The 27,835-nt window shown below is 40.0% G+C and overlaps 1 protein-coding gene across 2 annotated transcripts; it reads left to right on the top strand.

The window, feature by feature from the left end:
• Positions 1-4,219: 4,219 nt before the first annotated feature.
• Positions 4,220-26,117, top strand: HELLS (helicase, lymphoid specific). Of its 2 annotated transcripts, XM_058029544.1 has the most exons (21): positions 4,220-4,365; positions 7,900-8,022; positions 9,352-9,411; positions 9,895-9,931; positions 10,024-10,088; positions 10,579-10,620; positions 11,368-11,592; positions 13,024-13,206; positions 13,474-13,617; positions 14,185-14,381; positions 15,073-15,169; positions 16,103-16,264; positions 16,776-16,918; positions 18,048-18,186; positions 19,590-19,673; positions 19,761-19,880; positions 20,198-20,314; positions 21,227-21,386; positions 23,594-23,690; positions 23,860-23,936; positions 25,640-26,117. In XM_058029544.1, the coding sequence occupies exons 1-21, from the start codon at positions 4,261-4,263 to the stop codon at positions 25,735-25,737; spliced, it is 2,475 nt and encodes an 824-aa protein (XP_057885527.1). In that variant the 5' UTR covers positions 4,220-4,260; the 3' UTR covers positions 25,738-26,117. The 2 variants fall into 2 exon arrangements, with proteins under 2 accessions (XP_057885527.1, XP_057885528.1); XM_058029545.1 differs by lacking the exons at positions 23,860-23,936; positions 25,640-26,117 and adding an exon at positions 23,252-23,315 and having other exon boundaries at positions 23,594-23,681.
• Positions 26,118-27,835: the final 1,718 nt, after the last annotated feature.

Below are 27,835 nucleotides of genomic sequence, written 5' to 3'. Positions count from 1 at the left end.
CTGCCCCTAAAGAGAACTGATCACCTGCTGAAGCGTAACATCCCACTATCAATCCTTTTCCCTGACAACCCTAATCCTGCTCCATCTGGTCTGGGCTGCATGCTGCAGCAGGAGCTAGAAACCTGAGAGCTGTATGCTGGAAATCTTTGGGATGTTGATGAACAGAACAGTGGGTGGTATTATTTAGATGTCCTTGTAAACAAACAAATATGGCTGATCAAAGCTGGACGGCCACAGAAGTTTCTGCCTCCCTCTGCAGACTCCACCCTTTGCCTTGCAGTGTGGGGATATCAGGTTTCTCAAAAGGCCAGGTTGGAAATGAGTGTCTCAGGAGTTGCTTCACATGTGATTCAGCTCCTGGTGACAGGGACATAGCAAATCTGGAGGAAGGCTGCCCCACCACGGTGTGATATTCATGTCGTTTGGTGGGATGCTTAAGTGCAGCTGTCAGCAAATGCCCATCCTGCAGCTCTGCCTGCCATCTCATAGAACTGGATTGCCTATTACCTCAGAGGGGCTGGCACACAAACACACTCCGCTGATCAGCACATCTCACCGTGAGTATTTCAGGTGCACAAGCTGCAAAATCAAACTTGCAGACAGCAGCAGTTTCTTGGAGACTGTGCAGCCATCTAGTGTTATTGCATATACAGCAGGCTGGTTACTTGCCAATACCCCAGACACTTCCCTACTTTTTTCCTACACATCTCCCAGCTTAAGGCATAACTTTTAGTTACAGGAATTTTAGTTTTGCCAATCCACTGGACTTGATCCCTGAAATTTCTGACCACCTGAAGATTGTGCTTGTGGATGGAGAATGGAAGCCTGCTGTAGTACTTCTTTTACTCATAACAACGTTTGTTACTATAAAGAAGAGTAATCAGTCTCCTTGTCTTCTACTACTGTGTTTTAGCAACCTTTAATTCTTAAGGAAAAAAAATAACAATGGAAAAAGAAAAAAAAAACATTTAAAATTTAACATCAGTGAGCAAATGCCAGGGATCTACTGCTATCTGCTGGAGTGTTTTTGAGACTTCCTCATTTCATCTGGAGTAGGAAAGCTTTGTACATATATCGTGAGGGAATAAGACAAAGACAAAATAGCCTGAATTTGTATGTCTCGCTTTTCTCATCTAAAGAAAACCATCTTGTTTCAAAGTCCCAGCTTCCTCTTTGGGCATCCAGCAGACAAGGCAATTAGTACAAGGAACTACTTTTATAGTTTGTAGTAAATTAATTAGGTAATCTGTGCAGGCAAGGAGCATGATGAAATAACACACATTCTTGTACTGCATACCAGACTGACAAGTAAAATTCAAAGGTGACAACACAGGGTTACTGTGACTTAGCAGCAACCACTCAGCCAACCTGAGAACAGAAACGTCTTTGTTTACAATCTGCATTTTTGTAACTCTTATATGCTCTCTTGCATTGTAATTTTCCCCCAGCCCCCTCTGTGCCACTAGGTTCATCTTTTTCTACACCTTGCATTAGACTATAGAAGTGTCCAGGTGTGTTTATGAGGGACTTCCGTCTTCTGAAACAAAAGCTGATGGACCAGTGACTTTCTGCACTGCACTAACAGGCACTGATTAATGAGGTAAATAAATGGCTTCTGGATAGAAGCTACATGTTGCAACTTCTTTGCTTGGGCAAAGCAGTGAATGAAGATATTATACCATGGAGACATATAAATTTTTGGATCCTGCTACACTTGTGGAATGTGCTCTCAGCTCTGCCCATTTAATATATTTTGCTTCAGAAACAGCCCTATTCCAAATTCCTAACAATCTACCCCATGAACAAATTACTTAAGGACTGCCTTATTCCTCTTGTTATCTCAGGCTTTTAATATCAAATCCTAATATTTCAGTCTTGAGAGCAGCTGGAGAGGAGCAGTGACAAGCAGCACATACTCATTCCCCGGTAGTGGAATCTGGTGGGTCTGGAGGAGGATGTTTGTTGACATCACGTGTGCTAAGCCAGGCTAATTGCCCTTGTCTGCAAGACTGGACAAGAATCTCTTGCACACTCCCCTTCTACGTGTCTATCTGTGGGATGTTAAAAACAGACAATGTTGTGTGTCCAACAGGTTTCAACCACAACTGATTGATGTGGTAGCATTTATCTGAAAGGTTTTTTTAAAAGGCACATTTTACAATGCTTTCACTTCATCATGTTTTGTGGGTGCTGGACATAAGAATGTCACCAGAGAGCTGGCTATTTACCTTTCAATCAATTTTTTCCTGATGACTTTTAAGAATAAACAGGGAAAAGAATATTCTAGAGCCAAATTACAATTAGTTGAACACAGAAACACACTGTGCACACAGAGGCAAATAAGAGCTCAGGGAGCCTCTCCTGCTGCAGGGCATAGTGGGACGTGGATGTGGATGCATCCACGGGAGCTGTGATGGGAGGGAGGATGAGAGTCCCTGCACAGCAGCACAGCCTCTCCTGAAACACTGAAAGGCAATCATGCTGAGCCACCCACAGGGAGCCACAATGCCACTAGCCACAGGCAAATCCCTTCCCATCGCAAATTGCTTGCAGACAAGGTGTTGGGCAGAGCAGGAAATGGCTGAAACAAAGCTATCTCATTTAAGTGATAATCTGAGGTAAGGTGGAGTACGTGTGTCTCACAATTCTAAAAATGGTTTGAATGATGTTACAAAATAACGTGTAGGGACACAGGAGTGAGATGGAACATTTGTATTCTATTAGGTATTTTACTGAGAGGTTTATTCTCTTTGGATCTTTGGATAACAATTTCTGGGAAGGAAAGATTTAATTTTTTTTTGTTTGTTTGTTTGTTTTTTTTAAGTAGTAAAGGTGTTGTCATTAATTTCTCAGATAAAATTTTTGCAATTTTCCAAAGTGCTCCTTAAGTTCTAGTGGCATCCTCATCCCTGCTTCCTGCCTTCAACAGGAAGTGTTGAGAACCACGGCATCCACCATCCTATTCCAGCTTGGATGCCTTTCAGTGGTCATTTAGTTGATTTTTCTACTTTAATGTTATAGTTTTGAAAGCACTTTAGGTTTTACAGAACGACAGGTGCCATAGAAAATAAGGTGGGTTTTTTTTTTTTTTTTTTTGTTTATTCACTGCGATGTCCTAGGAATATTTGCAAGTGAAAAAAGCACATTTGATTGCCACCATGCCTATAAAATAACTTTATTTGGGATCAAAAACATTAGTCCCTGCTAACATTCCCTAAAATGGATGCAGAACCATCTCCAGTTAACCTCTGAACTATGGCTTGGAGAACAGAATCACTTTTCCATAAACCACATTATCCAGAATCAGCCTGTCAGGCTTTGGGAATGAGAAGAATGTCATCCACCTCAGTTATTCCTGGACTAGTTTGCCTTTCTTTGCTTCTTTTTTCCTCCCCCTTTCCAGGTCTGCCGGTGCTGGCCGCCGTGTGCGTGCAGCAAGTTTAAAATAGCGATTAGTTTGACAAATAGGCGTAGACGATTACCAGCATAGCATCTGAAGCGATAAGCCCTGTTATTTTGACAGCTTGTGTGTTATTTACGTGGAGCGAAAGCGTCTGTGCTCCGAACACTGGAAATATTTATTGTAACGCAGAGCCTGCTTTGGGTTTCCCGCCGGCGGGGTACGTGCGCTCCCGCGCGGATGCCGGCGCTCCGCCGCCCTCTCGCGGCACAGCCAGCAGCGCCCAGGGGAGGCCGGGGCCGGGCGGCCCCCGCCGTGTCCCGCTGTCCCGCCGCCGCTGCAGCCACGGGCACCGCGGAGGGCAGCGGGACAGAACCACAGACTTCCTCCGGCTGGGGAAGTACCCTGGCATCATCGGGTCCGCCCCGGCAGCTAGAGCGTGGCACCATGTGCCACATCCAGTCTTCCCACAAACACCTGCAGGGAGGGTTACTCCCCCGGCTCCCTTGGCAGCCCATTCCAAGGGGAACGGCCCTGCCCGCCCGTGCCCCTCCGGCCCTGCCCGCCCGTGCCCGGGCCCCGCCACGCCCGCCCCGGAGCCTGCCAGCGCCCGAGACGGCCTCACGCGGGCCCGGCGGGCGGCCTCGCGAGAACGGCGCCGCCTCTCGCGCGGCTTGGGCAGCGCGCGGTTTTTTGTTCTCGCGAGGCGTGCGGTGAGGCGGCGCGCGCGGGAGCGGGGCCGCGGCCGGGCAATGCCCGCCGGCAACTCGGGCAGCGGCAGCGGTGAGGGGCGGCCGGGCGCACGGCCGGGGGTGACCGTGAGTGACCGTGCGCTCGTTGCAGAACCGCTGGGAGCCGAGATGGGGGAGCAGGCGGAGGCGGTGGTGATCACCCCGGCCATGCTGAAGGAAGAGGAGCAGCTGGAGGCGGCGGGGCTGGAGCAGGAGCGGGAGATGCTGGAGAAGGTGAGGGGCGGCAGGGGTCCCCGCGGGCTGCGGGGTGTGCCGGGGAGCCGGGGCCGTGCAGCTCCTTCGGTTTCAAAACAAACAAACGTGAGGAGCTGATAAAGGCCCTGCTGTGGTGTAAAGCGCCTTTTGATCATCCACCGTGGGCTTATTTTTCATCTTGTTTTTAAAGGCTAGCGGGAAACTCTTGGTCTTAGGGAGAACCCTTCTGCATTTTATATGCATTGAAATTTGAGGTGGAAAGATTACGTCTTTGCTTCTGTCCTTCTGAGTGTAAAAATGTGAGGTATAGTGCCTGTAAAGTGAGCTGATTTTTAAAAGGATAGTAAGTCGCATTCTTTTGAATTTCTGTCTGAAACATTAAAGACAAAACTTTTCTGATTTTGTTTCTCAAAGTGTACATAACACTTCTTTCCCGCTTTGGTTAATACAAGCTCGCCAGCCAAGCGGCTTAAGTAGAGTTCTGCAGATCCTTTCCAGTTACGTGTTTGGTTCAGTAGCAGGTATAGTTTATGCAGAGCTGATGAAGTATTCCAGCTGAGAAAGCCCAGCTAACAAGGACCGGGTTTATGCCGGTCCCTGCACTCCTGCTCTTCCCCGCAGACGGCTGAGCGGGGGCTGCCTGTGACCTGGCATCGCTGCCGGGAGAGCCGTACATGTGAGCAAACCGGGAGGCCGTGCTTGGTTTGTGTACCTTGGTTTGCCTGTGCGACAGGAAATACAGACTGCTTCGGGAAACGGTGCCTCCCACCGCAAGGGATGTCATCATTACTGCGCTTCGCTTCCCTCTTGCTGAGAATGTTTTCAAGCGCTAATGTTAAACACTAGTTGAAACTAACCGGTCTGTTTAGGAGTGACAGCATGGTGCTTCTATACTTGTGCTGATCTCTTATGTGGTATTCTGATGATAATTTGTGTTGCCTTTCAGACATAAGGAGATAGAAGCTTGAAGGAACCGTTCTCTTGAATGCTTTTTGGGGAATTGTATTCTAAGGAGTCACAGAATGGTTTGGGTTGTAAGAGACCTTAGAAATTTCGAGTTGTTCAAGAAACTATATAATAGAGAAATGAGGTGATGGGCTTTTTTCCCTATCTTACATTGACACATTATTCTAAGGACCTGAAAAATGTCAGTCTTTAAGGCCTGGAACTAATTTTGATTACTCTTTTTTTCCTTACTCTAAGACAAGTTAGGTTTTATAAAGGTATGTTTTGATGATGCATTATTTTGTGATACTGTAGTTAGAAAAGAATATCGATTTTCCCAGAAGTCTTGGAATATTCTGTGTTGCAAACTGTAAATGATGATGTAGCATGTTGGAACGTCAGGTATTCCTTGATTAGACTAGGAACTAAAATTTTGAAGGTAATACTTCTTGAAGGTAAAGAGGAAACCCTTGTAGAGCAAATTTTCTCATTGCACAGGAACTATTGAGAAAAAGACTTAAAATTTTAATTTCTTTCACAAGAACCACTTCTGTAACAATGCTGTAATGTGGTTTTTTTGTATTCTCCATTTCTTGAGAATGCACAGGACTTGCCTCTAGCAAGAAGGTGCCTCTAGCTCCATTGTCCCGTGTGCTTTATCACCTTTTCCCTGTACAGTCAGAGGCCAGTCAGACCAAGGGATTCACTCCTGCAGTTACCACAGGCTTACTGGGGGCAGCTTCTGTGTTTCCTGTGCTTGTCACTTCGGCTAACCCCCTGCCAGGTGATCTGTACAGCAGTTCAGCAAAGGAGTTGTCAGTTCTTTTTGAGGGTTAATGGTGAAATACCACTGTGCAAATATGTGTGAATGTAGCGTGGTGACCAAGAGTGGCAAGGTTTTGACCTTCTCAATCAAAAAGGGGTTAGAAAACCCACGGTCATAAGGCTTTAGGGCTTGGGTCAAAAGGCACAGAGATGTCATTAAAGTGCTGTTCATCTTTGAGTTTTCTTTTTTCTGCTTGAAATTTTTGAAGTTGGTCGAGGAAGCACTCCTTCAGTTTGACCAAATAAGAATGCTTTGTTCACTCCAATAAAAAGTGAGCAATAGTTTACTGAAAAAGCAGGTTAGTTTAAATTATACTCTCTTGGCATTGCCATTAAGAGTTCATCTTTCTGAGCTCAGGTACCTGTCATCAGAAGGTAAAAACCTGGACTGGGGAGAGCAGAAGCAAAGAAAATCTTGAGAATGCAATCTCCTCCCCTAGAGAAATTGTGGGAATAGATATTCCTCTCTTAAAAGAACATGGTGATTGCTACCTGATTGGAATTACTTGGAGAAAATCAAGTTTTGATTTCTGGGGGCACAGACATTCTCCACCTTTTCAGTGTCTCACAGTTTGTCCCATGGTTCAGGAAATATCCCATTTCCTTGCCTATTAGTGTATTTCGTTTCAGAAGAATCCCTTGTTTTTCTGTGTCTTAACGTGCCCTTCCCCCTGTGTTTCTTTTGAAGGCAGTGACATAGATAAGCATCTTGTAAAGCTCTGCATCTTGTGCTCTGAGTTTCTCTTGGAGATGCTAATTTAAAACTTTTCACTCCACAAGTACTGTAAACAGCTGGGGCGATCTGTCTCTTCTTCAAGGTAACAAGCAATAGACAAGAGCAAGCATCCTCAAGTTGAGCCAAGGGAAGTTTAGATGGAACATTCGTGCAAAATTTTCTTCACTGGAGGGGTGATGAAGCACAGAGACACTGCCTGGGGGAGCGGTGGAAGCAGCACTCAAAAAGCGCAGAGATGTGCACTTCCAAGGCACCTCAGTGTAGTGGTTTAGTGGTAACTTGGCAGTGCTGGTTAATGCCTGGACTCCATCGTCTTGGGTCTTTTCCAAACTAAATGACTCAGTGACCTCTTTGGTATCTCGGTTTTGCAGGCAATGTTAGATAAATGCAGAAGGGTGAATGTTTTTTACTTTTTGGGGATGTCTTGATGCGAGTTTTAAAGAGTAATTTGCAAACTTGTAAATGCACAGCCCTGACTAATTCAGCAGCAGTTACTTTGAAAAGCAGGTGTGGATTTTGTAAGCAAAGTGAGTAGAATAGTTACTGTTTGCCAATAGTTATTGGCAATTGACTCGAGCCCTGTAAAACCATGTGATAGTTTTGTAGCTGTCTGTATCTTGTTCTTCATGAGAAACTAACTTGGATTAAATGTACATGAAGGGATAGAATAATACTAGGGAAGCTGTGCTGAAATTTGCCAGGTAGGGTTTCTTTCCTCAAAAATGTTGCAGACTACAAATAAACTGAGATTTAATTTTTGTGTTGGAGTTGAGGCATCTGAGTCCTTGAATGCCATGTGCTGCTACAGCAGGGGTGTGCATGGGGGATGTGCAAGTGAATGCAACCCTGAGTTACTTCTACCCTACAGCACTTCATAGCTATGTGAGAGTCCATACAGTCACAAATCAGAGTGTGATGGCTGAAAGGAAATGGGTCTGTGTGTGAGATATAATGCTTTTAAACAAGCAATGCTTTTAAACAAGCAACGGTTCTTCAGTGTAATCACAACTGTATCTGTAAATGCTTGACGTGTCTTTGTTGGCCAGGCTCGCACTTCTTGGGAAAGGGAATCGAGTGAAATGCGCTATAAGAGGCTTCAACATTTGCTTGAGAAAAGCAACATCTATTCCAAATTCTTGTTAACCAAAATGGAACAGCAGCAGCTAGAGGTAGGTGTGTTCTTGTTTGCAGTAGGGATTCTTAAGGTGCTGTTTCTGTGGGGGTTTTTTCCGTCCAACTGTTTGAAGTAAAAATGTTTTTAAGATTGCATTAGTAGCATTAAAATCTACTGGAACCTAGTGCACAGGAATGACATTATACTTTTTATCTAGTGTTCAGAATTTGTTCTCTAAATTAAAAGATGAATCAGATATGGAAGAACATGAATTATAATTTCAAGTCACAGTGTAAAGGTGGCATTGATGCCTTTACAGTTCTTTTGGCCTGAGTGCAAAGAAAGCAGAGTAAGTATTTCAAATAAAAACTGAAGTTGAAGGGAGCTAGAAAGCGTGGAGGGAGGATAGAAGGTGCAAAGAACTGACAAGTAGGAAGGTGAGTAGCCTGTTTGTGTCGTTGACTGAAAGCTGAGAATAAGATGTACCTCAAGATGCTAACTTAGGCCTCCCTCAAACAAGTGGGTAAATTACAGTGACCTGAGGCCATATTGTTCCCAAACCAGAGTTTCCATAAAACAGTGTTAAGTGTCTTCTTTTTCTTTAGTCCATGGGCTGCTGAGTTCATACCTAGCTTGGTCTTGACTTTTTTAACTGTATGTTTATGGATGTACAGTTAAACTGTACGTTTATGCTTGAGGGAAAAGAAAGAGAGGGAAAAGCAGGAAAAGATTAAGAACAACATTTTCTGTGAAGGGACACTGATAGACTGCAGGAACCTCCTCCTCAAAATACTTCTCTAGTTGAACTGTCAGCTTGAATTCATGGTTATTTTATTGCTAGAATGTGTATTTCAGTACTAAATCTTGCTCCATCTGATAAATACCAAGGTCTTCTACTCTTTCTTCAGGATCCTTTTGCTTTTACTTCAGCAAGCAAAAATAGTAGATGGAATGAAAATCTTAAGTTCTTCAAGACATGAGAGCACTTTGTTAAAGGCATTCTAGGCTACTTACATTGCTGTCTGTTTTGCAGTGAATATGTAATATGTGTAAGTTGGATAAATGGAAAACTTACTGCAGTAGATTTAATCTTCAGGAGTTTTCAGTTAGGAATATTTTTGCTAAAATCTTTCTAAATTACTGTATTTAAGTGTTTAAAGTATTTACTGACAAGCAGTTTAGAGCAGTGGCACTTTATTGTCCAAATTTTGCTTTATTGTTTTAAGCTACACCAGAACAAACTTAGTGGGGTTGCAAAAACAAAGTCTACAGACTACATGGAACTTGGAATTAGCAATGTAATCTATTGCTTCTGTAGTGGGTACTACTCTTGTGGGTGTTACGGAAAGGTAAGAATTGCATGTGTGGTTTTTATTTTGTTTAGGAACAGAGGAGGAAAGAGAAGTTAGAAAAAAAGAGAGAGATGATGTTAAAATCTGCCAAGGTAAGATTAAGTAGCTTTATGCAACTTTATAAATAAAAGTGTGAGAAATTACAATGTTTGTTTTGACCAAGGTAAGTAAAATAAGTTTGATTGTCCAGTATTTGACTTGCAGGATCTATCTAATATGTCATATTTATTTTAACTGTAGTAAGATTGTTTGAAAGTGCTTAAAAATTGTATACCCTGACAGTCATTTTTAGAGGATGTTTTTGACTAGTTATTATTAGAGAAAATTGTTTCAGTTTGTCTTTAAGGAGTTTTTTCTTTTTGCAATGATTGCTTTGTTCAGCCAAAATAGTGAATAACTAACAAGAAAAAATAAGCAGGAATTTTTTTCTTTTGCTGTGTTTTTGAAAATGTTTAGTTGTAGAAATGTTTCAAGAAGCTTTCAGAGGTAGTTACACCTGATTACACCTTTTTGTCTGTGTCATGATAGTTAGAGATGCATAAGATAGTGAACCTCTTTCTATGGTTATTTTCTAGGGTCAAAACTCAGTTGATGGCAAAGAGGAGAAATCGGGTAATGTATTAGGCTTTGCCTTTTTTCAGTGCTGGTGGGTTTGATTTCCTTAATGCTTGATGCATTGTATAAATTCAAATATTATCTTACAGGTGCAAAAAAGAAGAGAGGAAGAGAAGATGGGACATACAACATATCAGAAATTATGTCCAAAGAGGTATGCCCTAACTATAAATAGGTTGTCTGGATTTTTGTAGCACTTTTAATGGGTGGGTCAATTTCTGTGACATCTGTATTTTAGAGCACTCCATTCTCACACATTGCTACCAGGTATTATCAGCCATCAGTAGTCTGTGAGCTAAGATGTATGTAACAAGCAGTGTTGTCACAGCTGTAGAGTTTGGATACTCTTTTGTTTTTTCAAGTCTTTAGGGGAGGCAAGCTGTGAAGAGTGTATGTTTCCAATTGAATTTTCAGCTACCCTTTGAATGTATTGAAAGCTACCTAATTGAAATGTATTACCTGGTGTGTGGTCTTGTTTTAGAGTCACTTGTATGATTAATGATTTTGGATGTTAAGGTATATACAGATTTTTAAGGTATATCCAGATTGAAAGATAAATGAAGAGATTACATGAAATACAAATTACAGTAGCCTTTAAGGTTGAAAAGCACATAAGCATGTTTTTTTTTCCCGTTTGTTTCCAGGAAATATTATCAGTGGCAAAAAAAAGTAAAGTGGAAAATCAGGTATGTTGACACATATTATTGCAGTTTAAGAGTGCTAAGCCCAAAGGAAGGGAAGGCTTTTTATATTTTGTAGTGTATCCCTAAACTTGTAAATAAACAACTTTGCTAGTTATTGAAGTCCTGAATTTAAGTTTAGATAGGTGGTATAAATGAATGCACTTAAATACTTATTTCAGAAATCCAAGGTGGAAACTTTAAATTTGTTTTTTAAAAAACTGAGTTTGAAGGTATTTATACTTCATGGATTGCTAGTAGCTTCAGAAATAAAGGAAATAGGAAGTTAATAGAAAATATTTGTGTGTTGGTGTTTAAGACTTTAAACCAGTAATTTTTAAGCAGTCAAGTGTGGAGATAATAGGGGAGGTCTCATTTGCATCTGTAGTTCCAGAGCTGCATGTACGATGTGAATTCTTCCTAACCTTAGAACAGCTTACTGAAAGGAAAGCCCTACTGCTTACAGAAGAGAAATTGCTGCATTGAATGTTGGCCTCTGTGAGGAAGGTTTTAAGTCTGTTTACTGTTATGAGTAGAAAATTATAAGCCAAATAGCTTCAGTAGCTGTCACTGCTCTTAAATTCTAAAGGAGAAAAAAGTCTACTCTTGAGTTGACAGTTGACTCTAAGCTTTGTGTCAGAGACTGAGGTACTTCACTGCACATTAGGGCTGCTGTTAATTGGGAAGAAGTATGTCTTAGCAGGCTTTGATGTGCGTTGCACTTGTCACATGTTCCTTGACCTTCCTTTACAGGATGAAAGCTCTGCTGACAACCTGCATCCAGAAGACATGCAGAAAAATGTAGACTCAAACAGTGTCATTAAGGACAGGTTGTGTCAAGCTGTACGACACAGTGCCAAGCAATTTCTTGATCCAGTGCGAAAGTTTAACGGACAGCCAGTGCCTTTTCAGCAGCCAAAGATTTTTACTGGTGGTGTAATGAGGTGGTACCAAGTGGAAGGCATGGAGTGGCTAAGGGTATGGATGCAATTGAATTTGATCAGAATTGATGCTGATTGGAAACTGGTGTGGAGGGGAAGACATTAGAAGTCTATGGTCATAGTTGGTACAGGGAAGGTGAAGAGGAGAGAGTTATGGTCTTTCATGGTACAAGAATCTGGTGTTATGAAAAAGTTGTCAACCAGCAAATTAAATGTTTCAGTGTGGGAAGGACATTGGTTTTTCTAAGCCTTTCTTTATAGATTTTCTGGCTGGTGTTCTCCATCATCCCTTTTTCCATCTCTTTTCTTGTTCAACTCAACCTCTCCTTACAAAGATTTTGTGAAAGCAGGACTACACATGCTACTGAGGAACAGCCTAATTTGTTTCTCTCAAGGGCTTCAATACCTAGCCCAAAGGTATTCAAAGACCTGATACCTTTGCAGGTTTGACACAGATGAATTTTCATTCTCTGTATCCTGGAGTCTTAACTAGTAATATTAGCACAGAGTGTTAAAAATGTTATGTCTTTAGCTTCTGAAATAAAAAACGATAGGAATTTGCCATCAAAATGACACACAGACATTTTTAGCTTCTACCTGTTTCAGCATGCAAGCCAAATTTAAAAATTCATAAGAATCAAAACATTTTAGTTCTGCTACTGATCTCATATTTTTCTTAGATTTTTTCTTTCTGTTTTTTCTCCCTACACGCATACACAGTCTGTTTCAACAGGCTTAGACTCAAGTGAGTGCCACTAAACTTGCTCATTTCTGTTACTGGAAAGTGCCTTGTGAAGACAGGCCTCTTCTGAAGGGAAAACCAGTTTCCTTGGTTGGGCTGTCAGTTATAATAACCTTTTTATGTATCTTTATTGAATAGTAGAGAATGGCCAAAGAGCAATTCTGTGTCTTTCTGGTTTTTTGTGAGAGGTTGCTCTGCTCTTTGTCAGAGTAGGCAGTGTCTGCACAAAGAACTTTGGCTGGAGCAGGTGGCTGTGTTGGCCAGGAAGTGCACCTTTTTCTTGTGGTGAGGTAGCTACAGGAGCTCCATGCCTGCAGAAGCTGCTTGAATAGATACCACTGAAATGTCAGCACAGTCATTTGGTCTTTTGGAAAGCAGAGCTAAGTGAAGTTTTGAGGCTGGGATGAGTACAGCCTTGAGTAATGCGAGCTGTACTTGCAGTTAAAGTGCCTTCTGGTGCAACACTAAATTATGTACTTTCCTTCAATACTGTTCTGGTTTTTGTGCCCTGGTCAGGCACTTAGCTGGCTAGGAGTGCATACATTTACATGAGAATATCCAGCATTTACAAGATGCTGGTATTTATTTTTATAAGAGAATCATCTTCATCTGTAATATAAAATGGGCCTAGTACAGCGTTTTCACAGATGTTACATTCCTAAAGATCTTTGTTTTTTCAAATGTGTGTTGATTATTTTGCATTTACTTTTTTTTTTTCATATGCAGATGCTTTGGGAAAATGGTATAAATGGCATTTTAGCTGATGAAATGGGGCTGGGGAAGACAATCCAGTGCATTGCAACAATAGCGCTGATGGTGGAGCGAGGGGTCCCTGGTCCATTCTTAGTATGTGGTCCTTTGTCTACTCTTCCAAATTGGATGTCTGAATTCAAGAGATTTACTCCAGAGGTAAAAGAAATTAAGATTTCTCTTCTTTTCTTCTCCCTTATTGTTTCATTTCTATTCTAATCTATTCTAATCTATTCTAAAAAGCCTTGAAGCTTTCTCTCCATAAAAAATCATTTTAGTTGTAGTTGTTTATGTGGTTGCTACAAACTGTGCTGTGACTTGCTATGTATTTACAGCTATCTTATAAGAGATCTTACTATTTCTATTGTTCTCCCATTAGCTTAAAATGGGCATTATAGTCCTGACTTGTAATCTCTTTTTTTACAGATTCCACTAATGCTCTATCACGGAGCTCAGCAGGAGCGTCGCAAACTGATTCGTAAAATCCGCGGCAGACAAGGATCACTGCAAATCTACCCTGTGGTCATTACTTCCTTTGAAATAGCAATGCGAGACAGAAGTGCCCTGCAGGTACCCAAGTTCTCTTAGCCCCAGGACTGTGTGTGCCTCAGTACTGATAGCAGTGCTTTTGAACACAGAAAAAGCCCCACATGCTGCCTGTACAATAAGTTTCATACTGTAGCATGTATATTGGCATTCACTTCTGTTTCCTTGGTAGTAGTAGCTCTGCAATTTAATGCTAAAGTTCTTCAAACAGAACATTATTCTAAAAGCAGATACAGCATACCTGCTCTTTGTGTTACCTTCCTGTAGGTGATGATTAAGGATGTTTAGAGCAAGAACTATACTTAGTGTATAAATGTTGTGGTTAACATGACAGTGGTTGTTTCAGCAAGATGAGTTTCTTGTAGAAGTTTTGTTTTAATCACCTAAACTTTCTAAAAGGCAGTCACATGAAGCAGGTGTGTTGCATTATCTGTTTGGGTTCAGCTCTATTAGTCTGACAAAGTGAAAAACAGTAAATAGAACCTTTGTAACAGGCAGTACCAACAGTCTCATTAGTGCTTCTTAATTAATCTTACACCTCTTTTGATGGAATAGACCTAAAATTTACTGAAATACCTTTTCTTTTCATAGAACTGCTACTGGAAGTATCTCATAGTAGATGAAGGTCACAGGATTAAAAATATGAACTGCCGCCTTATCAGAGAATTGAAACGATTTAACGCAGACAATAAACTCCTGTTGACTGGCACTCCCCTGCAGAACAACTTGGCAGAGCTTTGGTCATTGCTTAACTTCCTATTGCCAGATGTGTTTGATGATTTGAAAAGGTAAGTTACAGTCTGATGGTGGAAACTATTTCTGTTTGTTCTGTTTGAGTATTATTATGACTCTTTAATAATTAAACTTATCAGCATGTGAAGAGTTGCTTTATGGTGTAGTTGTATTCCAGTATATGATTATTTGGTGGCAAAGGCTTTGAAATGTGTCTTGCCTCACACTTAGTTGTTTCAGAAAGGAAGGTATTAATTGTTGTCTCCCTAGATAGTGGAAGGTCAGCTGTGAGCTAAGACATAAACATCTGTGGTGAGAGATGTTTGTTTTATCACAAATGCCTGGCGCTGCTTTTTGGAGATTCTCCAAGGTGTTGGATGAAGCTGTCTGAGGCTGGCAGACACAGGACCCACAAATCCTTCTCTGCAGCAGTAGGGGGCCAGGTAGAAGAGCGCTGCCAGGAAAATGTTTTGACTAATTTTTGGAAAAAGCTATGACCTAGATGGAATATAATAGATGACAATGGATATTCCAAATATTACAAGTATTTTTACACATCACATAAAACGTCAAGCTTCTGAATTGACAGGTATATTTCAGAAATTCCTTTTGATACACCTTCTATTAATGATGGATGTGAGTGCTTTATTTTTTTTTAATCACAGGATAAGAGAAGAGTAGATACTTTGTAGCTATTAATCTTAATTATTTTAGTAAGCTATTTTTACCCTTGCTTTGTTTTTATAGCTTTGAATCCTGGTTTGATATTACCAGCATTACAGAAACTGCTGAAGATATTATTGCTAAAGAAAGGGAGCAAAACATCTTACATATGCTGCATCAGGTTTTTATTTATCCTTCATTTTGTATTTTTTATGATATAGTTGTAACATTGACCATTTGTGTCCTGAAGTGTGTCAAAATCTTGTTTGTGATGCTGAATTTTAGTTGAGGTTTTTATTGTGGCACTTCTGGACTTCCTGAGACTTGTAGGGTTCTTTTCAGTCTTTGCAGTACTTACAAATGCTAAAGGAACAATGTATCTCTTTCATAGCCACTCATTTTTATTCTTGGAACTGTATTGAGTTTAGTCAAACTTAATTGCAGTTATAGACTTCAATTCACCAAGATATTTAATCAGTGTATTTATTTTGTTGAAAGATAACTTTGAGGGAACTTATGTAACTTGTAGGTGTTGAGCAGAATACCTTTTGACAAACTAGTCATATAATATGACTGTCTTCAAATTTACACTTAAAGCTCTTTTTTAAGAGAGTGTGTGGAAGTAAATGCTTACAGACCTATCATTTTTTTCCATTATAAGCTGTTGGTGAAGGATCTAAACTGAATCTTCTATGTATAATTGTTGATGACTATTTATTTATTTTGGTTAAAGGTTTTGGGCATTTTCAGAAAAACTTGATTTAACAAATATAGTAAACAAAATGAGCAGTTGTGTATTAAGATTGCTTTTACTTACTGGAATTTGTAAGAAAGGCCTGTAACATAGTTACTATTGCAACCCTACTAAGCACTTCAGAATTTTTTAAATGTTAAGGGGTGTGTTTCAACACGTTAGTGCCAGCTTGTGCATGAAAATGTTGAGTAGGCATACATATTAAAAACCTAAATATATTTGCAAATTAGCTCTCTTGCTTTAAATTGGCAAAATAGTGTTACATCAGTAGGCCTGCTTCTGTGGTTGTCTTGTTTTCTTTGTTTTAAACTAGCTGTGTTGACAGCTTTGAGTAATTGTAGCATCTGCTCACCATTTCAGATTCTGACACCCTTCTTACTGAGAAGGCTGAAATCAGATGTTGCTCTCGAGGTCCCTCCTAAACGAGAAGTTGTGGTGTATGCGCCGCTGGCAAAGAAGCAGGAGACTTTCTATACTGCCATTGTCAATCGCACCATTAGGAAACTGTTTGGGAATAATGAGGTAGCTGCTGAGAAGGATGTTAGCACTGATTGCTTGTCATAGTTCACATGCAAAACCATATTGTTCTGCTTCATTACCATTGTAACTAAACCTGCTTTTGTTCTTAAATTTTTAGTCTGGTCTATTTGTTATCTGTTTCAATAGTGGCAGCTACTGTGATAGGCCTGTGGCACAGAACTAAAGCAATATAAGTGTAAATATGGTCTTGATTACTTGTAGCTTGGGAGGAAAAGAGCAGTGTTTTCATAGAGTTGACAGTTTCAGCTTAGAATCAGTAAGGCATGAATGTAGCTTTCTAAAATCAAACAGAAACTTTCAAAATCTACAGTTGTAGACCTTTAAAATTTGGCTGCATATTCTCCATAGCCAAGATTTAAGCTGCTGAGTGTAAAAAAGTGTTGCATGATGCACATCACTGAGGCCTCTTTTCAGTTTTGCAAATTCTTGGATCAGCACAGGCCTTTGATTCTGAAGCTGGCTGCTTTTGATGCAATGTTCTCATCTCCCACAGGAAGAAGTCGTTGAGTTGAGCCCTACAGGCCGACCAAAACGCCGTAGTCGGAAAGTGGTTGATTATTGTGAAGAACATAATGGTTCACCTGATGACTTGGAAAAATTAATCAGCAAAATGCAGGAGGAAGTAGAAAAAGAGAGGTGCCTGTCTTTAATGATTTTTATTTCTTCTTGTACTGTTTCCCTCTTAGTTTGCTTCCAGTGAGTGCTTTGCTTACTGTAATCGATCAGCAAGAATGGCATTTAGTGATTCACAATCCTTGTAGCTTTATGGTTTGTTTCTTTGATTTTACCTGGTATTCACTGAGCCATGATAGCAGTGATTATTGTACCATCACTCACTGGCTCATTGGAGTTACAGTTAACTTCAGGACACTATTGTGGTTTAACCCAACGCAGCAGCCAAGCACCACACAGCTGCTCACTCACAACTCTTATCAGAAGGGTAAAAGCTGGAAAACATGTGGTTTAAGATAAAGATAGTTTAGTAGGAAAGGCAAAAGCTGCACATGCAAGCAAAACAAGGAATTAATTCACTGCTTCTCATGGGCAGGCAGGTGTTCAGCCGTCCACAGGAGAGAAGGGCCCTGTCATGCATAGCATTTGCTTGGAAAGACAAACAGTGTCACTCCAAATATCCTCCACTTTTCCTTCTGTTGGTGGCTCTAAATTGGTTGAAAGTCCCTTGGCATAAGGAGAATCCTCAGGTTGAAAAGTGTTTATTTTGCTAGATTTTTATTCTAGTTTGATGTAGCCTGTGAGAACAGACGATTAAATCTATGTTTGTGTTAGATTTATGGTATGCCTGGATCCCTTATATTGGAGACAGTAGTTGCATGTAGAAGAGCTAAACAGCTGTATTCATTGTGATTTCTGCAATGTAGCCAAAATAGGACAGGCGGACAGCTGATTCTGGAACATCTTGGGTATTGCTCCCCAGGAAATCTGACCCTGTGGTCTGGTGAGGGCTTGCTTCTGAAGTTCCCTTTTCTGCTGGGTGACTTGCACAAGTCAAATTCTGCTCCTAATTACTACTGACTGCTCTTTTATATTTTAAATCAATAATGGCAAACAGTTATGCCTTTGTTGCCAAGTGTGGCACTCTAAAACGTTTTTTCTGGTAATAGCTTCACAGACTACAAGGGATTTTGAGCACGTCACAGCATGTGACTCCATTGCTTGATTTTGTTATAGGGTTTTTTTCTCTCATATATTTGTAGCATTATTAGGGGACACTTTTCATACTAATAAGATGTTGTGTCTTTTCAAGGCCAGTGGTAGAAGTGAGCATTCCCATGGATTCTGAGGTGAACCTTAAACTGCAAAATATTATGATGTTATTGAGGAAGTGTTGTAATCACCCCTATCTTATTGAGTATCCTTTGGATCCTGCGACACAGCAATTCAAGGTACACATTTTAAAAGCATTGGAGAAAATTTGTTCCAGGCATTAAAAAGCAATAGACTGGGAGCTGATGGCAGTAAAGAATGACCTTTTCAATGTATTTGGCAAATGCCTGCTATTGAATTCCTGCAGTATACTGAATCATTATTTGAAACTTCCTGTAGCAGCAGTAGCAGGGACCTGTTCAGCTGCTGTGCCCATTCAACCTTTGCACAGTGCTGCCGTGGTGTTCTTCATTGTGACACTGCTCTTCCTCTGGTGGAGAGTTATTCAAAGAGTTGCTGGCTTCCATTGACTCTGGGTGCTTTAGGGGCTGCCTCAAGGTTTCCTCACTACGGTTATTTTTCAAAACAAATGCTAACCTTGGTGAGCTGTTCATGAGGTAAATTGTACACGCTGCAGGAGGTGCAGTGGTAACATTTAAGTGTGAGTTGTTGAAGAACTGTACCAAATATAACAGTCATCTGCTCAGAGAATACAGCATCCTTCCTCAAAAGGGAAGAAATCCAAGTTATATCACAGAGACCAGGTGGTAGTTTAATCTACACAAAGCAGATGGAAATACAGGAAAGTATGAAATAATTTGAACTGAAAGAATTTTAAAGAGCTGGAAGTTGCTTGCACATTCTAATTGTAGATATAGGTATGTGTAGTCATGATTCCTATTTGGTGAGTGATAACAGACCCTGCTGTACTCCAGGGTATGCTGTTGAAGTGTGTCAATGTAAAGTCAGTGCAAAAAAAGCAGATTCTCCAGTCAGGGAGGTGAGGGAAAATTAGTGTGTTGAAAATGGCGACTGTTTGACAGCTGACACCACCCACAGGAGTTAGTATTCCTAATTACCACAGTGCTCAGGAGGATGTATTCCTAATTACCACAGTGGCTGCTGTATGTTTCAGACCTTAGAAGTTTCTATTTCCCTGCCCTTAGCCTACGGTGAGAATTAGATTTAGCAAGCTCTCTTGAACAGGGGTTTAAGGAGCAGTGTGAAAACTTTTAGCCCTTGGTTGGTAATAACTTGTTCAGCAGTGCCTCTCTGTGTCCAGCAGGGGGAAGCCTTGTGTCTTAATTACAAACTGGAAAAGAATAGCAGCACTATGCCATGAGGGAAAATCAACAGCATGAGAATTGCTCCTTCCAGAAATGGGGTGAAAACCAATAAGTTTTAAAAAATAATTATTTGGGCATATGAAATGTTGGAGTTCAATTTAGTTTCATTATGATTTAAGTGATTCAATGTTATTTGCTTAAATTAACATTATTTCCAATAGTGTAGCTTTTAGTTAAGAAAATGGTGCACACTTGTTTCAGTGAGATTTCAGAGAGCTTTTGTTGATGCTTCTGAGTTGGGGAAGCCATTGGTCTCCTTCCCTTCTAATATATGATCCTTTCTTCCCTGTTCCAAGGTTGATGAAGATCTAGTAAAGAATTCAGGCAAGTTTCTACTCTTGGACCGAATGCTCCCAGAACTTAAAAAGAGAGGACATAAGGTAAAGCTGAAGATTATTGCAGGGATGAGATACAGTCATCTCCTTAGGAACAAAAACTGTTATTAAGGAATCTTTCTGGTTTTGTAGGTCTTGTTGTTCTCACAAATGACTATGATGCTTGACATTTTGATGGATTACTGTTACCTGAGAAACTTCAAATTCAGTCGATTGGATGGCTCTATGTCCTACTCAGAGAGAGAAGAAAATGTAAGTACATGGGCATGCTCTGTGAGCACATTAGCAAATTGTGCTTTTGCTGTGACACTGGGAGTGCCTTTAATAGGCAAAACACCTCCATGCTGAAAACTCTCTTCTGCCTTAGTATCTGCGCCTCAGAAATACTGAAGCAGTAAAGTGTGCTGCCAAGCATTACCTTGAAATATGCCTAAAATGCAGTGCTTCTTAAAGCCTCTGACAGCTTGTGTTGTATTTTCTGTGATCATCTTTTTAAACAGGTCTCATTAACCATTAGCTGTGTTATGTTTGGTCCATCTACTTTTTTTAATAGATGAAATCTCTTCCAGATGCATCGATTTAATACTGACCCTGAAGTCTTCCTGTTCTTAGTGAGCACAAGAGCTGGAGGCCTGGGCATTAACTTAACTGCGGCAGACACAGTTATCATCTATGACAGTGACTGGGTATGGTGACAGATTGTTAACCTAGTGATAGGTGTCAAAAATGCTTTCTTTTGCTGCTTTTGATAATCATTTACTAACCCATTATGGTATAAACCATTTCTATAACTTTAATGAAGTGTTACATGAAGGCAATAGTAGCATGTTAGTATATGCAAACATTTTGTTTGTGAAATAATACAGCCTCATTTTAAAAGTCCTGGGTTACTGAATACAACATTAGAGTTGGTTTCTGAGTTTGCCCCTGAGTTACCAAAAACAGGAGGGTTTTTTGTGTTGTCAATACATTTCCTTCTTTTTATTACTTACATTTCACTGTAGGTGGACCTTTTTATGTGTTTCCTGTTTACAACAGCTGCCATGTTAGTACCAGCTCCACGAATTTCGTCTGTGATTTGCCATGTGTGTTTTAGCTAGGTAGGATTCTGCTGCTCCTGTAAATCTGGAGACTGGGAAGAAGAGAGGTTGGAAGGAAATGATTGAGGACCTCTGTATCTTCACTTTATTTTAGTAGACAGTGCTGCTAATATCCGCTTCAGAAATTACTGAAAACTTTTTAAATACCATTTCTTATCCTCTAACAAAGAAACCCAACACAAACCTACAAATAAAATTATCATCTAAGTCTGTCATATTAACCATGTCCATCTGTAGAAAACTACAGCACGTGGTGCAGAAGTTGTAGTAGTATACAGCAGTGCAGTCCAAGCTGGTTGGGTTTCTCTGCCTGTGCAGCTGTAGCAGCAGAGCTTGTCATGGATAAGCTTAAGAGTAAGAGTGGTAGAGTTGTATTATACCATGTCTCTTCTGCTTCTGCCCTCACTCTGAGCTCCCCATTTGCATGTGGTATGTCCTTTAAAAAAAAGGATAATGACATAACTAAATTGTTACTGATTTATTTCTTTATCTGCTCAGAACCCCCAGTCAGACCTGCAGGCCCAAGACAGATGTCACAGAATTGGCCAGACAAAGCCAGTAGTTGTTTATCGTCTTGTGACAGCAAATACTATTGACCAGAAGATTGTGGAGAGAGCTGCTGCCAAGAGGAAGCTGGAGAAGCTGATTATCCATAAAAGTTAGTGTCTTTCTCTTAGGACTTCATGTCAATATGTGTTCCTTCTTTAAATCTCAAGCTGTAACAAATTTCAGTATCCTGTTTGCCTCTGTCCAGTGTGTTATAACCACTGAAGTCCAGTCCTCTTTGAACAGCTGGTCAGTGCTAAATAGAACAATAGTCCTTGGGTTTGTGTACAGAGCAATGGTGATTCTTGTGATGTTCTTGATTATATGGCTTGTCATACTCAAAGAAGTCTTTAGAATGTGATTGCTTTGAAGTGTCCCTTTTGGGGATGAGTTTTTCTTGTACAGATCCTATAGGAATCCTGCTTTGCTTCTGTAGCTTATTCTGTTTGTGGCATTTGGACTGAAGCTCCTTATATATAAGCAATTTCCAAACATTAAGCTCACTTGAAGAATTGCAATTCTTATAACTTGGCTGCTGAGCAATAACTAGTTTTATATCAAACTTCAGAGGAGGCTAAAAACTTCTCATCATTCTTGTATTATCATACGGAGGGGGAGCAAAGCCTTTTCGTGAGAGCATAAAGGGGCAAAAGGCCACACCTCTTTCTACTGCAGAGTCCAGCCTAAGCTGTGGTTTGCCTCTGGTTCTGGATGATGTTATCTTTGATAATTACTTTATCCTAGCACTAGCCTTTTTCTCTGTAATCTTTTTGCACTGCTGTCTTGGTGTGACTGCCAGGGCTGCCTCTTTATAGGCATGTTGTTGACAGGTATACTTGCTTGGTTTGGTTTGGTTTTTTTTAAATGATTTGATAATGGTCCAAACTGAAGTTAAAACCCAGGCAGCAAAAAGAACACAGAATGAGCTATAACAGATGACTGCCATGTACTAAAGCAGCCCTGGAGACTGGGACTACTTGTACTGGAAGGAAGATAAGTGTCAATGCCTTCAGTTTTGCAATAAGTTCAATATTTATCTTGGCATCTATTGGTGTATCATATGTACATCTTGCAGGTAGGGGTGTCACTTCAGGAACCTTTGGATTCATTGTGTAAATGTCAAGCTAATGTTATGGATCCTGTTATTGTGAATATTTAAAAAGTGTTGGAACTTAAGAGAAGCAAACGAGGAAGGAAAATCACAAAACTAACTATGTAGGGTATATACAGTACAAATACTGGAGCTTTAGATCTGGCTTTTGTTACAAAACATCAATTTTTTTTTTTCTTTCCATCTTGTGCTTCTGTTGCATTGAAAAAACTTGTTTGGGAAACTGTATTTTTCTTGCCATCATGGCCACTTGAAACTTGTATGGCACTGATTTAATACCATGTGGTTTGTGAAACTCTGAAAGCTAAAAGGGAGAGCCAGCAATACTCATAATGCATGAAAGGACCTGGAGTCTGTCTGTCAGTGCTGTGGATGTTAATGGGGAGAGAATCCTATAGCTCAGACTGCTCTGGGACTGATTTGCACTTCACAGATAAACTCAGAGTTCTTAAAGGGAGATGGGAAAATACGTGGGGAGGATTTCTGAAGCCAAAAAGATACAGAAAGGAACATAAGTGTGATGAAAGGAATCAGTGAAGACACATTAATAAAATGGATACATATGTTGATAAAAACTGAGGAAACTTGGCACAGAACAGCAAGTCTTGCCAGTCTCCTTGAAATGTGTAAGACTGAGCTTGATTTCATGCTCAGCTTTGGTTAGGTAATAATCTTATAAAGTTTTTTACAGTTGGACTGACATCGAGATTTGCTGTAAATAGGTGTTAGCATAGTCTCAAGCAAGCAGTCTGTGTCAAGGGTATTACTTTGTCTGTTTCATTAAACTGAGGCTGTTCTCTCTGCAAACCACATCTTTCACTTATTTCCTATCTTGTGGTTAATACAACTTGCTTTGTTTTAACCAGCTTACAGTACAAAGGGAACAAACTTCAGCATCCACCATATAACTTTATTTACAATCTCTTTACTGTAAGTAGAACTAATGACTTTTTTTTGCTCTGTGTGTTCATGTGGGCATGTTGAATTGGTGTTTCAGTCAGTCCTTCTGCATACTACATATATGTCTACATTCATACACATTATAAAAGGTGAAAGGCTGCATGCAAACCTTCATGTACCTCTGAGTCTGTTAGTGTAAGGTGTGTTTACATGAGGACTAAAACAGTGAAGCCTAGCATTGGTTTTGATATTCAACAGTAATTTGTTCTAATCTCTGTGTGCTTTCTTAAAATTTATTCTTTCTACAGATCAGTTTAAAGGTGGCAAATCTGGTCTAGCACAGTCAAAAAGCTGCCTGGACCCTCAGGAATTGTTAGAATTACTGAAATCCAGAGACTATGAGAGGTATGCAGATTTCATAATTTCTTGGACTGTGAGTTTGTAATTTGTAACTTGCAAGCAGCTGTCAAGAGCTCTCTTGTCTTATGAAGTGGTATGTGGATCTTTATGGAGGAAAGAATGTCCTAGGGATTCTGCTACACAGGAAAACTGAGAGATTATTTCTTTTTAACAGGGAGGTTAAAGGATCTAAAGAAAAAGTAATCAGTGATAAAGATCTAGAGTTACTTTTGGATAGAAGTGATCTTATTGGTAAGTCTGAGTTTCCATGTTTTCTTTATTCTCTTTAGCAGTAAATTCATATTGTGTAAGAGTTCTTTGTATGTAGAAAGCTGCCATAGCTTCTTTTCTGTACAGCTGTGTTGTCCATTGACAAAGGACCCTTTAGTCCCTTTGTTGACATTTTCAATATGGTTTGCTGGAGAAGAAATAACAGAACTTAGACAAAAGTATTCCAGAAAGCCACATCCAGGCATGCTGTGCCCTGAGCATACTGTGAATGACAAGCATAGATTAGGATGTGTTCTGCAAAGCAGCTTTCAAGGACAGTTGCTATAATTGGTAATTGATCAAAATAGAAATTATTCTCAGAAAAGATTTATTCCAGCAAGCTTAAAAAATGTACTTTGATGCTATCATAATTCAAAATACATTTATCTAACATTGTCTAACATTTTTTGGGGAAAGAAGTCAAGTCTAACATTTGGAAGAAAGAAATCATGCTTTTGAGAGTTCCCATGGCTTATTAGTGGATTGGCTATTTAGCAAAACACCCCAACCAAACCACAACTCTTTTTTGAGGTTTTCTGCAAATTCCTGTTCTTGATCAGGCCAAGATGTCATTGAAAAAAACTCTTAACTTGCCTGAGTGTAAAAATTATTGTCCAGTCCATAGATCTGAAATGCTTCTGTATGATTAGTAGATTTAGTATGCCTTGTTTCCCTCAACATCTTTAGCAGAACAAGACTCCAAGCATAGATATGGAAAAAAAACCCCAGTCACTACAGAATTTAGAAGTAAAAATTTCAGCCTTTAATAAGTATGCTGTGTGTAGTTTGTGTAAAATTAATTTGCTTTAGGAAACTTTTGCTATATTTTGGTTAATTTAGAATAAAATTAGGCACTGTTATGTAAAACTACTTATTTCAGTTAGCTGGCTGATAATACAGAAAATTATTCTTGATGAATGGGTAATAAGATCTATATCTTTACAAGTTCAGACTGTGAAACAATCTGATTTCTCTTTCCAAGTTGAAGAAGGTGCTGTTTATCTTGTTTTGTTAGTGTGCAACTTATTTATCATGGTTGCTTTTCTTTTTCTTCTTTGCTATGCAAATCAAAGTTAATATAATAGAGTTGTCAAAAAATAATAATAGAAAGACATTAGTCTGGCATCATATACTGAATTTTTGCTATAGCTAACTGCAGTTAGTGCTTTAGAAAGCAAAATTCCAGCTCCCACCCTGGTAAGCCATAATTATTAAATTTAATAAAAATTAAATTTTATCATAAATATAATACTTTTTCATTAGCATATTATTCACTGGAAGGGCAACAAAATGATTGCAATTTCCAGGAAGACAAGTTTGCAGGTCCTTGAATTTTTGGAAAGAATATTACTTATCAGAGCTGTAATTTTATGTTTCTCCTGGTAATTTCACTGAGAAGGTTTTCTGGGTATTTTTTTTCAGGAAAATGAAACTAATTGAGGCAGCTTTTAGAACTGCTTTTCTCCATTCACATTTAGCCAGAGATGTTGGAATTTTTTCCTAGAAGCATACAGCTGAAAAATTATTTTTGAATACAAACTTCTAGTAGCCAACTGTTGATGAAGGAGTAAAATGGTTTTATCAGCTTTTTCTCCAATTCTGCAAAATGGTTTTTTCAACTTGTTTTCCAAATCTGTTTTCTACTACACCTCTTATTGTTGACCTTTGATTTGTTTTAATCTTAGATCAAATGAAGGCCTCTGAAACAATGAAAAAGGAAAAAATGGGTGTCTTCAAAGTCCTAGAAGAGTCATCAGAGTCCAATGCAGAATGTGTGTTTTAATATGCAAATGTGGCCTCTAAGTAGTCCTTCAGATCTTCCAGAGATGTCGCTTATGCTTCCTGGTCCTTGATGCTGACCTTCCTTAAGGCCTTGTTCAAATCCCTTGTCTTCTTCCAGTGAATTTTAACATGTTCTAGACTATAATGCAGGTGATAGTGGTAGCTTTAGTAGGCTTTCATAAAGAAAAAGAGCATGTTTCACATTTGCAGCTAGTTCTTGTACTCAGTGGTATAAACTGGCAAATTTGTTAAAAAAATCTTCCTGTGGAAGTCCTAAACCCCCCTGTTTTTTAGTTGTTTTTGTTTAATTATGGTGTCAATTATAGTTTTATTTGGAAGGGAGAGAACACGTACCTTCATTAAAGCCATTTGTGTAGCCTCTGTTTTCAATTTCTGAGAATTATTTTTATTAAATAAATATCTCTTTTGTTCTAAAACTCTGGATTTTGGCTTCTTAAGCAAAGCTGATCCATTAATTCACACTTTCCTACTTATTTAGCACATTAGCCAATGTCATACATTTAAAGAAAAACAAACTAACCCCACAAAACAGCAGAAAAACACCCACACACAAAACAGAAACCAAAAAGCAATGAGCCTAGAACAGCCAAAATCTTTCTGGTGCAGACATTACTTCTGTATTGGCTGCTGGTCAGCCTGTGCAGCTGAGTTGCCCATTTGGAGCAGGTGTAGGGAGCTGCAAAGCTGCTGCAGAGTCTGGAGCAGAAGTTTTGGAGTGACTGAGGGGGCTGAGTGTGTTTAGCCTGGAGAAGGGGGAACTTACCACTCTACAGCTTTGTGAAAGGAGGTTGTAACAAGGTGTTGGTCCCTTTTCCCAAGTAACAGGCAATAGGACAAGAGGAAATAGCCTCAGGTTGCACTAGGAAAGGTTGAAATTGTATATTAGGAAGTTTGTTCTCCAAAAAAGTCAAGCACTGGAACAGGCTGCCCAGGAAAGTGATGGAGTTGCCATCCCTGGAAATATTTAAGATGTGGATGTGGCACTTGGGGACATGATTTAGATGGATCAGCAGTGCCATGCTAAGGGTTGGACTCTGTCTCAAAACTCCCAATGCAATGATGACAGCTAACTCCCTTAGGTTAAATGCACATGTAATATCCTTTGCCTCTTGACTGCCCTTCTCTTCCCAGAAAGTACTCCTTCCCTTGCACACACCCACAGGGACATTCTGCACTTTCCCCTGCCAGAACAGTTACCTTCATTACCTTTCTCTGGACACTCTCTAGCACATCAGTGTCCTCCTTGTAGCAAGGGGCCCAGAACTGGACACAGCACTGGATGAATCAGGCAGCTTTTAAACTTTCAGCTCTGGTTTGTGAAAATGTCTTTTAAGTGTCATTTAAAAGCTGCAGTCATGGAATTGTAGCTGGAGCTGTCACAATTGCAGTTGTGCTCATTAACATGGCACAGATAACACAGAAAAAAACCCCTCTACCAGCTCAGAGCTCAGAAACCAGTTTTCATTCACTTCATGATCATAATTACTCTATTGGCCTGATAGAGAAGGGAATCTTACAGTAACAAGAGATAATTATACTTACCTCTAAGGGAACAGATAAATCTGTTAATGAGTAAGCTGACTTTGATCTTTGCCTGGTGAAAGCCTCGTTTTGTTGGTAATTGCTAAAGACAAAAGTTTCTCATTTTTCTGTTCAGTTACTAATTACCTTGGGTAGTGCAAAGTCCAGCGTGTGCCTCTCCTGGGGATGGCTGAACACCTGCCCTCCCATGGGAAGGAGTGAATTCATTCCTTGTTTTGCTCAGCTTGTGTGTGTGGCTGTTTTCCCTATTCAACTATCTGCATCTCAGCCTAATTTTGTTAAAGACAATAGTAAGTGACAGCTGCTCCCACACAGCCTACATAACTTTTGAAGACTGATCTACCCTGCTTAACCTGCAAGACGATGCAAAATTAAAGTAATCGGTGCTAAAAATGATAGACTGTGCTTTGTGCTGTGCTGCCCACCTTTGTGAGACACCCTCTGGCAGGGTGCTCACCCACTCAAACTGCTCAACATGCTTCACATAGGAACCTCTTTCTTATGTGATAACTTCTAAAGCAGGCAGCTCAGTGTGG

Source organism: Melospiza georgiana, chromosome 8 (assembly GCF_028018845.1).
Source record: "Melospiza georgiana isolate bMelGeo1 chromosome 8, bMelGeo1.pri, whole genome shotgun sequence".
In the NCBI taxonomy this organism is placed as follows: domain Eukaryota; kingdom Metazoa; phylum Chordata; class Aves; order Passeriformes; family Passerellidae; genus Melospiza; species Melospiza georgiana.
Note: the sequence above shows the minus strand (reverse complement) of the source record. Positions and strands in the feature narration are given on the sequence as shown.